The sequence below is a fragment of the Alexandromys fortis genome, unplaced genomic scaffold (genome assembly GCF_014885135.2).
Source record: "Alexandromys fortis isolate MF-2015 unplaced genomic scaffold, M_Fortis_MF-2015_v1.1 scaffold_155, whole genome shotgun sequence".
In the NCBI taxonomy this organism is placed as follows: domain Eukaryota; kingdom Metazoa; phylum Chordata; class Mammalia; order Rodentia; family Cricetidae; genus Alexandromys; species Alexandromys fortis.
The window spans coordinates 489,475-500,578 of record NW_026068052.1 but is presented as its reverse complement, the minus strand read 5'-3'; the positions used below and the strand labels follow the sequence as shown (position 1 = coordinate 500,578).

At 47.9% G+C, this 11,104-nt stretch overlaps 1 protein-coding gene across 13 annotated transcripts in view; it reads left to right on the top strand.

Annotated features, from left to right (window-relative positions):
• Positions 1-10,968, top strand: part of Med12 (mediator complex subunit 12) — a 24,155-nt gene extending 13,187 nt beyond the window's left edge. For 3 of the 13 annotated variants that reach the window (XM_050119625.1, XM_050119620.1, XM_050119633.1), the window contains 17 exons: positions 459-530; positions 959-1,092; positions 1,212-1,373; positions 2,644-2,755; positions 2,923-3,012; positions 3,537-3,646; positions 3,848-3,983; positions 4,726-4,887; positions 6,096-6,473; positions 6,691-6,841; positions 6,978-7,186; positions 7,348-7,425; positions 7,514-7,731; positions 9,427-9,682; positions 10,154-10,312; positions 10,504-10,585; positions 10,768-10,968. In XM_050119625.1, the coding sequence (XP_049975582.1) occupies positions 459-530; positions 959-1,092; positions 1,212-1,373; positions 2,644-2,755; positions 2,923-3,012; positions 3,537-3,646; positions 3,848-3,983; positions 4,726-4,887; positions 6,096-6,473; positions 6,691-6,841; positions 6,978-7,186; positions 7,348-7,425; positions 7,514-7,731; positions 9,427-9,682; positions 10,154-10,312; positions 10,504-10,585; positions 10,768-10,811 (2,553 nt within the window). In that variant the 3' untranslated portion in view covers positions 10,812-10,968. The remainder of the gene's footprint in view (positions 1-458; positions 531-958; positions 1,093-1,211; positions 1,374-2,643; positions 2,756-2,922; positions 3,013-3,536; positions 3,647-3,847; positions 3,984-4,725; positions 4,888-6,095; positions 6,474-6,690; positions 6,842-6,977; positions 7,187-7,347; positions 7,426-7,513; positions 7,732-9,426; positions 9,683-10,153; positions 10,313-10,503; positions 10,586-10,767) is intronic. The other 10 variants (XM_050119634.1, XM_050119630.1, XM_050119631.1 and 7 more) reach the window with 5 other exon arrangements.
• The last annotated feature ends 136 nt before the right edge of the window (positions 10,969-11,104 follow it).

Below are 11,104 nucleotides of genomic sequence, written 5' to 3'. Positions count from 1 at the left end.
GGGGGGATAAGGCCATGGAGGAAGAACTAAAGGAATGAGGTCTCTTTAGCTGGAGGGAGATAATGCCGGAGGGAGATTACCTACCAGTAGCTTTCCAGTTTCTAAAGGACTTTGTGTGCCCTGTAAAGGCCCTGTGGGGACTCTGAGCAGCTGCTGTGAAATACCAGAGTCGGGTTTCAACCTTAACATTAAGGATTTAAAGGTTAGGCATGAAGCAGAACTTGGTGAGGTGCTAGGACAGGAATCTAGGGGGATATGGAGTCATTTTAACCATATGTAAAATATGCTTGTTTTCAGTGATTTTGGATTCTTATTTAAATGTAGTCTTTCCTAAAGAGAGGGACACAGAGGACCCTTTCCAACTTCTAGGAATCTGTTCTGGGGGATTAGGAATTAGCCCTAAAACAGTAGGTCGTCATCAATGATGACTAGTGTGGGAATGGATTTTTAACCACCAGAACTTGGACCAGTGGACCATGCGCCAGTCCTCCTTGGAGCTACAGCTGATGATCAAGCAGACCCCCAACAATGTAAGTAATGTTTCCCAGGCTCACCTGCAGTTACCCGTGTCAGGGATATCGGTCATCATAGAAGAACTGAGGTCCTACCCTCAAGCTCCTGACTGAAAGAGATAAGAGGCCGTGGGAATGGCAGACACATGGAGCTGTTGATAAGGGAAATGGGTTGAGAGTGTTGGTGCTTTCAGCTGTGAAAAGTATGCCTAGGGTAGGAATAGAGCCTGTTTCTGTGGCCACGGATGTAAGGAGGTTTGCAAAGGAGCAGACAGTGGCGAACTGTAAGAATACAGAGGTACAAGAGGGCACAGCAGACAGTTATGTCCCTACTGTGGACCACCACAATGCTCTCTCTCCTTCAGCCTCCTCTCCCATCTCTCCTGCTGTGTTCCCCTCACTGCTAGCTGCCTCTTTAGCACTTTTACACCTTTTATCCTCCCCAGGAGATGAACTCCCTCTTGGAGAACATTGCCAAGGCCACAATTGAGGTTTTCCAACAGTCAGCAGAGACAGGGTCATCTTCTGGAAGTACAGCAAGCAACATGCCCAGCAGTAGCAAGACCAAACCTGTGCTCAGGTGTGTAGAAAAATATTAGAATTTGTCTCAAAATGGTGATGCTGGGCGTGCACAGGGAAAAATGATTGTTCAGCCTTGCCTACCTGGCTCCCCTGAAACCCATGTCCTCTGTCTTCTAGCTCTCTAGAGCGTTCTGGTGTGTGGCTGGTAGCTCCTCTCATTGCCAAACTGCCCACCTCAGTTCAGGGCCACGTACTGAAAGCTGCTGGGGAGGAATTGGAGAAGGGTCAGCACTTGGGTTCCTCTTCCCGAAAAGAACGAGACCGACAAAAACAGAAGAGGTAAAGAGACTCTGTGGGTAAGGACTGAAGAGTAGGAAGGAGAGGAGATAGCAGGCCAGGGAAGGAGAAACTTTGGGGCTCAGGGTAGAGAATAGGCCTCATGAGAAAGTGGCACTTGGGTGGGGCGTGGTAGTACATGTCTCTAATCCCAGCATTTGGGAGGCAGAGGCAGGTAGATCTCTGTGGGTTCAGAGCCAGCCTGGTCTACAGAGTGAGTTTCAGAACAGCCAGGGCTACATAGACCTGTTGCGACAAAACAAAACAGGAAAGGAAGGAAGGTGTAGTTGTTTTTTTTACTCTTAGTCTTTTCGGCTTTTTTGCTTTTTGGGGGAGCCCACCACTCAGCTCCCAAATAAATCACATGGCTACCCAGCTCCCAAATAAACCACATGGAGGCTTAGTCTTTCTTATGAATGCTGGCCTTAGCTTGACTTGTTTCTTGCCACCTTTCCTTATCTTAAATTATTCCATCTATCTTTTGCCTCTGGGCATTTATCTTTCTCTGTTTCTATTACCTTTCTTTACTTCTTACTCTGTGGCTTGTTGCATAGCTGGATGGCTGGCCCCTAGTCTCTTCTCTCCTTTTCCTCCTCCTTGATCTCTCTTCCCAGGTTTCTTCTATCTATTCTCTCTGCCTGCCAGCCCCGCCTATCCTTTCTCTTGCCTAGCTATTGGCTGTTGAGCTCTTTATTAGATCAGTCAGGTGTTTTTGACAGGTACAGTAACACAGCTTCACAGAGTTAAACAAATGCCACATAGATGCAGCACATCTCTGCATCCTTAAACAAATGTTCCACAGCATAAACAATTGTAACACATCTTCAAATAATATTCCACAACAGGAAGGGAGGGAGGGAGGGAGGAAAGAAGGAAAGAAGAGAGAAAGAAAGAGAAGAAGAAAAAGAAAAGCAAGAAAAGTGGCAAGTCAAGAGCTGAGTGGCATGGCTAGGCAGGAGGTCACACCTTAGAGTAGAATCTAGGGTGCCATGGGTAAAACTATGTTTGCTGCCAGCCCTGAGCTCGGTTCCTAGGGTCCACATGGTAGAAGATGAGAACCAACTCCTGCGAGTTTTCCTCTGACCTCCAAATATGCAGCATGTCATGTGTACAAGGATAGCTACTGGGAAAATAAAATAAAATAAAAATAAAAGATACATAGAAAACAGAAATGTAAAAAAAAAAAGTTTTAAGAGTAGAATCTGGAACAAGAAAGTTGGGAGGTGCTTGACCCGCAGTCTCCTGTCTGCCCTTCCCCTCCACGCGGCTCTAGCATGTCCCTGTTGAGCCAGCAGCCTTTCCTATCGCTGGTGCTGACATGTCTGAAAGGACAGGATGAGCAGCGTGAGGGACTCCTTGCCTCCCTCCACAGCCAGGTGCACCAGGTATGGCTATCTGGGCCATGGAGGTGGTGGCATCGGGGTGGGGAAGGGTGCACCTGAGAGGCCACTACATGCTTGGACCTTTCATTATTTTCTGATTAAAAAAAAATTTGGTGACTTGGATTAGAAAGAAGATTCCTGGGCACATGTTAAACTCGTTTCTATCCTAGATTGTGATTAATTGGCGAGAAAACCAGTACTTAGATGATTGCAAACCAAAGCAGCTAATGCATGAGGCCCTCAAACTGCGGCTCAACCTGGTAAGGGGGAATCTGGGGTGAAGGAAGAAGGGGTGGAGCTGGAAATACAGTTAAGAAGCCCCAGGTTGGGGAGGACAGGTTTGAGAATGGAGGCCCTAGGTTTTTTGAAGTCTTCCAATATTAACCCTGTTATATTTCTAAAGGATGCAGGGGACCTTAAAATGGTTAGAGGAACTGAATCCCTGTGGCCAGGATCCAATAGACTGAATACCTTGTGTGCTTGCAGGGACCCTGCCTCAGTATTGGACACTCTGCCTGAGCCCTAGAAATACTAGAAATCTATTTTGGAATGGTGAATGTAATTATAGAATTTATTTAATACAGATCCCATCTCTTTATGAGTAAGGAGACAGATCCCAGTATCTCAAATTCAACCACTGACCCAAGGTTGGATAGTAAACCATAAGTACAAATGACGGGACAGGGCGTCAGGGGTCTCAGCCCCCACCCACCCAGGTTCTAACCTAAGCTTTTCTCAAACACTTATCACCTTGAACCATCTGACTGATTTGTGGTCCTGGCAGGTGGGGGGCATGTTTGACACAGTGCAGCGTAGCACCCAGCAGACTACAGAGTGGGCTCAGCTCCTCCTGGAGATCATCATCAGCGGCACTGTGGACATGCAGTCTAACAAGTGAGCATCCCCAATTCTGCAGGCCATGCCCTGGAGTCTCTAGCGCATACCAGCTGCAGGAACCACTGACTCCATGACCCTGGGTTCTCCACACATTCTCAGGCCCCTTAGGATAACATGAGTATCCCTTCCTGCCTGTGACCTCTTGGGCCATTTTTTTTTTCTTAACCTCTTCTCTGTTTTTTCTCCCTACGGCCACAGTGAGCTTTTTACTACTGTGTTGGACATGCTAAGTGTGCTTATCAATGGAACATTGGCTGCAGACATGTCTAGCATCTCACAGGGCAGCATGGAGGAAAACAAACGTGCATATATGAACTTGGTGAAGAAGCTTCAGGTGAGCAAGGGAGATGAGAACAAGGTTTGAGGGTGCTGGAAGCTCAGTGCCTTCTACCCTGCCTCGGTTTACAGTGTAGCCTGGGAGTAGGGAGTGAAATGACTTGTTTTAGTCTGAGCCCTCTTTCTCCCCATTTCCTGTCTGTTTTTTTTTATCTGTGCAATGGGGACTTACTCAATACCATTACTTTTTTTTAAATTTACTTTCTTTGTTTGTTTGGTGTGAGACAAGATCTCATTTGGTAGCCCAAGTTGTCCTGTAACTCACTACATAGCTCACACTGCATTTGAACCCATAGTAATTTTTCCTGCCTCAGCCTCATGAGTGCTGAGATTAGTTTTGGTTTTTGAGATGGGTGGCTCTTTATATAGCCAAGGCTGACTCACAAACTCAAAATACTATTGCCTCAAGTCTCCCAAATGCTGGGATTATAGTTGTGCACCACCATGCCCAGCTCTGAGTATCTTCTTTTGTGATAATTTATTTAACTTTTATTTTATATGCATTGGTGTGAAGGTATCACATCCCCTGGAACTGGAGTTACAGACTGTTTTAAGCTGCCATGTGGGTGCTGGGAATTGAACCCAGATCCTCTGGAAGAGCAGCCAGTGCTCTTAACCACTGAACCACCATCTCTCCAGCCCCCTGAGTGTCTTCTTTATGTTCTGTGCTACTCCTTGAGACTTCCTGTCCCTCTTGTTCTGTATCTTTGAACTCATGACCTATCTTCCTGTTCCTGCAGAAGGACTTGGGAGAACGCCAGTCCGACAGTCTGGAAAAGGTTCACCAACTGTTGCCACTACCCAAGCAGAACCGAGATGTCATTGCCTGTGAGCCACAGGGCTCCCTTATTGACACCAAGGGCAACAAGATTGCCGGCTTCGATTCCATCTTCAAGAAGGAGGCATGTTCTCTTGTCTCCCATGACCTCTACCTTACCCCCTACACCCCATGTTAATTCTGATCTCACAATTCCAGCTAACACACCGAGTTCAGCAGCCCATTAGGCTGTCCCCAATAAAACCTACAAACCATTAGGCTGTCCCCAATAAAACCTACAAACCATCTGGGATATAAGCAAATCACTTAGCTTTCCTTACCCTTTATGTCCCCTTCTTTTGGAGTCTCCCTTTTTTTTTGGACTCTGCTTTACTTCCAACTGTCTCACCCTGAACCTCTCCCATTTTCCTTCCTCTCTGCCCACCTGTTTTCTTGTCCTCTCACCATCCCACTGACACCCTATCCCTTTTCTCGTGTCTGTTTGCCCAGCTCAACTTCCTTTTTTTCACGTCAGTTTCAGTATATGGGTTAAAAGTTTATGTATACGGGTGTATGTACGCCACTTATCTGTGTAGGGCCCCGCAGAGGTCAGAAGTTGGAGTCTCTGGAGCTGGAGTTATAAGTGGTTGTGAGCCACCTGAGTGGATTCTGGGAAACACACCTGGGTCCTATGCAAGAGCAGCAAGGGCTCTTAACCACTGGAACATCTATCCAACCCTTAGTTTCAGAATTTTCTTGATTAACCATATTACTCTGCATAGAAGAGGAAGAAAAGGGAATGCAGACTTTAAATGCAAAGGGAAACCCCTTAATATTCACATTCTCTTGATTTTTCTTTATCAGTCTCTCTCCTCCTGCCCTCCCTGTCTCTCTACCTCTCCTCTGTCTTTTTCTTCTGTTTCTCTCTGATTGCCTTTCTTTGCCGTCTTTACTTTTTCCTTGTCTCTTTTCTCCTCTCCTCTCCCTTCCCCTCTTGCCCCTCCCTCCTCCCTCTCTGGCTTCTTCCTATCCCTCTCATCTTCTGTCAGCCTCTGACCTCCCCATCATGGTTCCCTGTCTGCCCCTTCAGTGCCTCTTTTTCTCCTGGCCTCGCCCTTCCCCTTCACACCTTCCCCCTGCAATTCAACAGTGTCCCAGCAAAAATGTTCTCTCCTGCAGACGTCTGTATCAGTGTTTGTCTTTCCTCTTCTCATCTTGTCCCTTGATCTACTTACAACTCTTTCCTTGTTTGAAAACTTGTCCACAGATATTTTACCCTTTCTTTAAGTTCTCAAGTCCTGCTTCCTGTTTTCCAAGTCTCAACAGCTCATTGTTTCTCATTTTCTGGAGCAGGGTCTACAAGTTTCTACCAAACATAAGATCTCTCCCTGGGATCTTTTCGAGGGCTTGAAGCCGTCCACAGCATCGCTCTCCTGGGCCTGGTTTGGCACAGTCCGAGTGGACCGCAGAGTGGCACGAGGGGAGGAGCAGCAACGGTTGCTCCTCTACCACACACACCTGAGACCTCGGCCTAGAGCCTACTACTTGGAACCACTGCCACTGCCCCCAGAAGATGAGGAGCCACCAGCCCCTGCCCTACTAGAGCCTGAGAAAAAGGCTCCTGAGCCCCCCAAGACTGACAAACCAGGAGCTGCTCCTCCCAGCACCGAGGAGCGCAAGAAGAAATCGACCAAGGGCAAAAAACGCAGCCAGCCAGCCACCAAGACTGAGGCCAGTTCCCCATCCCTCTCCAACCCCTCTTCCTGACTTTGTGTAGTAGGGGTTAAAGTTGCTGGTTTAAGGGAGGTATGGGGTGTATGGAGAAGGGGTGCCGTTAGAATCATGATAACAGTGACTGTATCAGTACCGCTCTCCTTGCACCCTTCTCCCTCACCCCCCCTCCAGGACTGCTATAACCCACTTACCTTTGTCCTCTGCACCCATGCAGGACTATGGCATGGGCCCAGGTAGGAGTGGCCCCTATGGTGTAACAGTGCCTCCAGACCTTCTGCACCATGCAAATCCTGGTTCCATATCTCACCTTAACTACAGGCAGAACTCCCTAGGCCTGTATACCCAGAATCAACCGCTACCTGCTGGTAAGTGCTACTCACTAGGAATGATGGAGTTGAACATTCCTTTTCTCCCCAGGGGAGATGTGGATGGCTGGAACTGTTTTTGAAAAAAGTTGAAGGGATGAAGATCTTAGAGAGGTCAATTTGCTCTCCTTTCCAGGTGGCCCTCGTGTGGACCCATACCGCCCTGTGCGATTACCAATGCAAAAACTGCCGACTCGACCACCTTATCCCGGTGTGCTATCCACACCGGGTATAACTGCTGTCATGGGCCTAGAACCCACATCTTATAAGACCTCTGTGTACCGGCAGCAGCAACCCACAGTGCCCCAGGGACAGCGCCTTCGCCAACAGCTCCAGGCAAAGATAGTGAGAGGGGCAGTAGGGAGGACTGTCAGGGGGAGGGGTTTTAGTGGGTCACAGGCCTGAGGAGATACTTGGGACCTTCACAAGAACATGCAGGGTAGGAGGTATAGAAGAGACACGGCAGAAAGCATTTCCTGAATTTGACTTCTCCATTTCCTCTTCAGCAGAGTCAGGGGATGTTGGGACAGTCATCTGTCCATCAGATGACTCCTAGTTCTTCCTATGGTTTGCAGACTTCCCAGGTAAATGCCTGGGACTATGAGCATCAGGGAGAGGGCAGCAAGCTGCTGAACACCCTCATGCCCAACTCTGTCTCATCCTTCCCTCTAGGGCTATACTTCTTATGTTTCTCATGTGGGATTGCAGCAACACACAGGCCCTGCAGGTACCATGGTGCCCCCCAGCTACTCCAGCCAGCCTTATCAGAGCACCCACCCTTCTACCAATCCTACTCTTGTAGATCCTACCCGCCACCTGCAACAGCGGCCCAGTGGCTATGTGCATCAGCAGGCCCCAACCTATGGGCATGGACTGACTTCCACTCAAAGGTACCCAAAGTAGTGGTGAACTGGGAAGGGACACTGAGGTATAAGCAAGCATCTGATTTGGGAAATCCCACACTTGAGGTAACAGATGGGCCTGAACTTTGGGAGCCATGAGGAATAGTAATCTTGTCACATAACCATTACCACAAACAACTGGAGTTGGAATGGACCCTAGAGACCAGTAGTCTCCCATTTACAATCTTGTCACTTCCTTGAGGATCAGAGAGAAGAAACAAATGTAGCTAGCTTTGATAAGAAGGGATCTAGAGTTTTTAGACATAGGAAACAATAAGGAGTCCTAAGTCCGGTATTAAACAGTTACCTCTAGGGCTAAGGATATGGTTTAGTTGATAGCATGCTTATCTAGCATCATGAAGTCCTAAGTTTGATCCCAAGCACAACATAAAACCTGGTGTATTGATGCAAGCCTGCAATACCAGCACCTCAAGAGGAGGATCAGAAATCCAAGGTTATCCTTGGCTACATAATGAGTTTTAGGCTAATCTGAGCTACATGAGACCCCTGTCTCAAGGGAAGAAAAAGTAGTTGAACTTTAGAATGGTCTAACAAATGAATTTCATGGATAATTTTAGTTGACTCTTAGTTAAGACTTGGGTAACTGTCACAAGGCTCTGCACCTTAGGATTCAGAATACTCAAGAGTGGACTGATTAATTGCCTGCTGTGTAGCCAAAATTGTGTTAGGACTAGAGTGAAGAAAGATAGTAAAAAAAAAAAAGTACAAGGTTCCTGACCCCAAAGATTTTTTTTTTACCCTAGTTGAGAAGTAGAGGTCTTATATAGAAGAAGATACCGTGCAGAAGAATGTTTAGAGAATGGTATGAACAAAGTCATAATCAGGTGTTCAGTTGGGTGCCAAGAAGTAAAATGGGACTTGAGAAGAGATGGGCTACTGCCAGTGTAGATCAGAAGCACTAGAAAGATCCGTGGATTCGAGCTGGTCATGGAAGGATAGCTGTGATTGGGATGTGTAAAGAAGGGGGAAACGAGGGCATTCTAGGTAAAGGAAGCAGCATGAGCAAAACCATGGGAGTGGGTTGAGTGTCTGAAGACAGAAAGGAGCGGAGCTTACATGTAATGTGAAACTTGTTCAAGGGAAGGAGCAGGAGCTAGGTTAGAGGGGCAAGTTGACATATGACATTACAGTGAGCTACAGCATTGAGACACAACCCCAGAAAGGACTGCTTTGCTCAGGGGAGTGATAGGAGCTTGGCATAGCCACAGATCACTGTGGACAGAGTGTAGGGGAAGGTGGGAGAGGACAAGTGAGGGAGCCCAGCTGCAGATTTTCAGGGATGGGCAGATTTGAGTAAAACGGGCATATGGAGTAGCAGAACAACTGGGGGTGTTTCTGGGGCACAACAGCAACCATAAACCCCTTGATAGGTGTTTATAGAATGCTTATCATGTGCAGACTGTTTTTCATAAGAGAAAAATAGCTAAAAGAGAATCGAAAAATTCCTGAGCATTAAGGTTATGAGACAGTAAAATGGAGTATTGTCTTTGTGTTTTATTCCCTGACCTAGAAATCTGTCAGACTCCAGAAGGGCTCCTCTAGTTAGTGCCAAGAGGAATGAATACAATGACTTGTTAGTTTCTTTCAGGTCAGGGACCCAGGGTTTGTACCACCCCCTTTCTCTGGCCTGTGCTTTGACCTCTGGACCTCTTGTCTTTGGAGGTTTTCACACCAGACACTGCAGCAGACACCCATGATGGGTACTATGACTCCACTGAGTGCCCAGGGTGTCCAGGCAGGCGTCCGTTCAACTTCCATCCTGCCTGAGCAGCAACAGCAGCAGCAGCAGCAACAACAACAACAACAGCAACAGCAGCAGCAGCAACAGCAGCAGCAGCAACAGCAGCAGCAGCAGTATCACATCCGGCAGCAGCAGCAGCAGCAACAGCAGCAGCAGCAGCAGCAGCAGATCCTACGGGTAAGGCCCTGGAATTGTGGCTGAGTCTTAGGCGCCCAAGAAGGAAAGGGTATATTCTTCCCACACTGGCCCCAAGATGAAACATGATGTAATGTGCTAGGCACCCAGCAGAATGGGTATGGTTGTACTTTTTGTTTTCTTTGGTTTCTTTAGGCAGGGTCTCATACTCATGGCAATCCTCCTGCCTCAGCTTCCTGGATGCTAGAATTTCAGGCCTACACCACCATATTGGGTTTGAACATGGTACTTAGGTGGCTTCCTTTCCCCTCTTTTTCATTTCCTGAGTATCATAATGAAGGGGAAATTGGACACTGTCTGCCAAATACACTGTTTGGGTTCTTTCAGATGTGAACCCAGAATTCCCTCACTGTTCCTTGGCTCTAACTTCCTTTTCCCTTCCTGCTCCCATTTTTACAATACAAAGTCATAGCTTCCTTGCTCTCCTTAAAATTATCTCTTGTATGCTTATAGCAACAGCAGCAGCAGCAGCAGCAGCAACAACAACAGCAGCAGCAACAGCAGCAACAGCCACAGCAGGCTCAGCAGCCGCAGCAGCCGCAGCAGCCACAGCAGCCACACCAGCAACAGCAGACAGCTCCTCCCCAACCCCAGCCCCAGTCCCAGCCCCAGGTAGCTGCTGAACTACAGCCACAGGCTCAGGGATGGCTACACAGGATGGGCGTACAGCCATCCTATGCTAGGAACAGTGTGTGACGGGGTAGCGTCGGGAGGTCAGGCACAACACTAATAGGTTTGGAGGTATGGGTGAAGAAGGAGGTGGAAGGTTGGAGTTCCATCTTCCACTTTCCATTTCCACCCAGTTCCAGCGCCAGGGGCTTCAGCAGACCCAGCAGCAGCAACAGACAGCAGCTTTGGTCCGGCAGCTTCAACAACAGCTCTCCAGTAAGCCTGCCTCCTTCCCAAGAAGAAGCTGGGGAAGAAATGGGGGTGGGGTCGGCAGAGGTGGCTGAGATGCTGGCTTCAGGCCCAGATTATGGAGTTCCTTCCCCATTTCCCTTTCCCTTCTTCATGAATCTGAGCCCTGATTGGTCTTCCACCCCCTGACAATCTCTCATTTTTCACAGATACCCAGCCACAACCCAGTACCAACATATTTGGACGCTACTGAGTCACCTGGAGGAACTGCTTGTACACTGGAAGTGGCCCAGCCTTTCTGCTTAATTCCCAGTCCCGTTCCTGGGCGAGCTCCAGTAGTGGTTGGAGCCCTTCCCTCAGGCTCCATTTTTAATGAATTTTTAGTATTTTTGTTAATGTGAAGCATTGAACTGTCGGGTTTTGTATATTATTTATATAGAGACCCCAGAGCTGTTGCACCCAATACATAGAGCTTCTTTGCAAAGGAGGTGTGTGGATCTGCACATACAAGGGTCTCCTCTGAGAGTGTCAGGGAAAGGATGAACA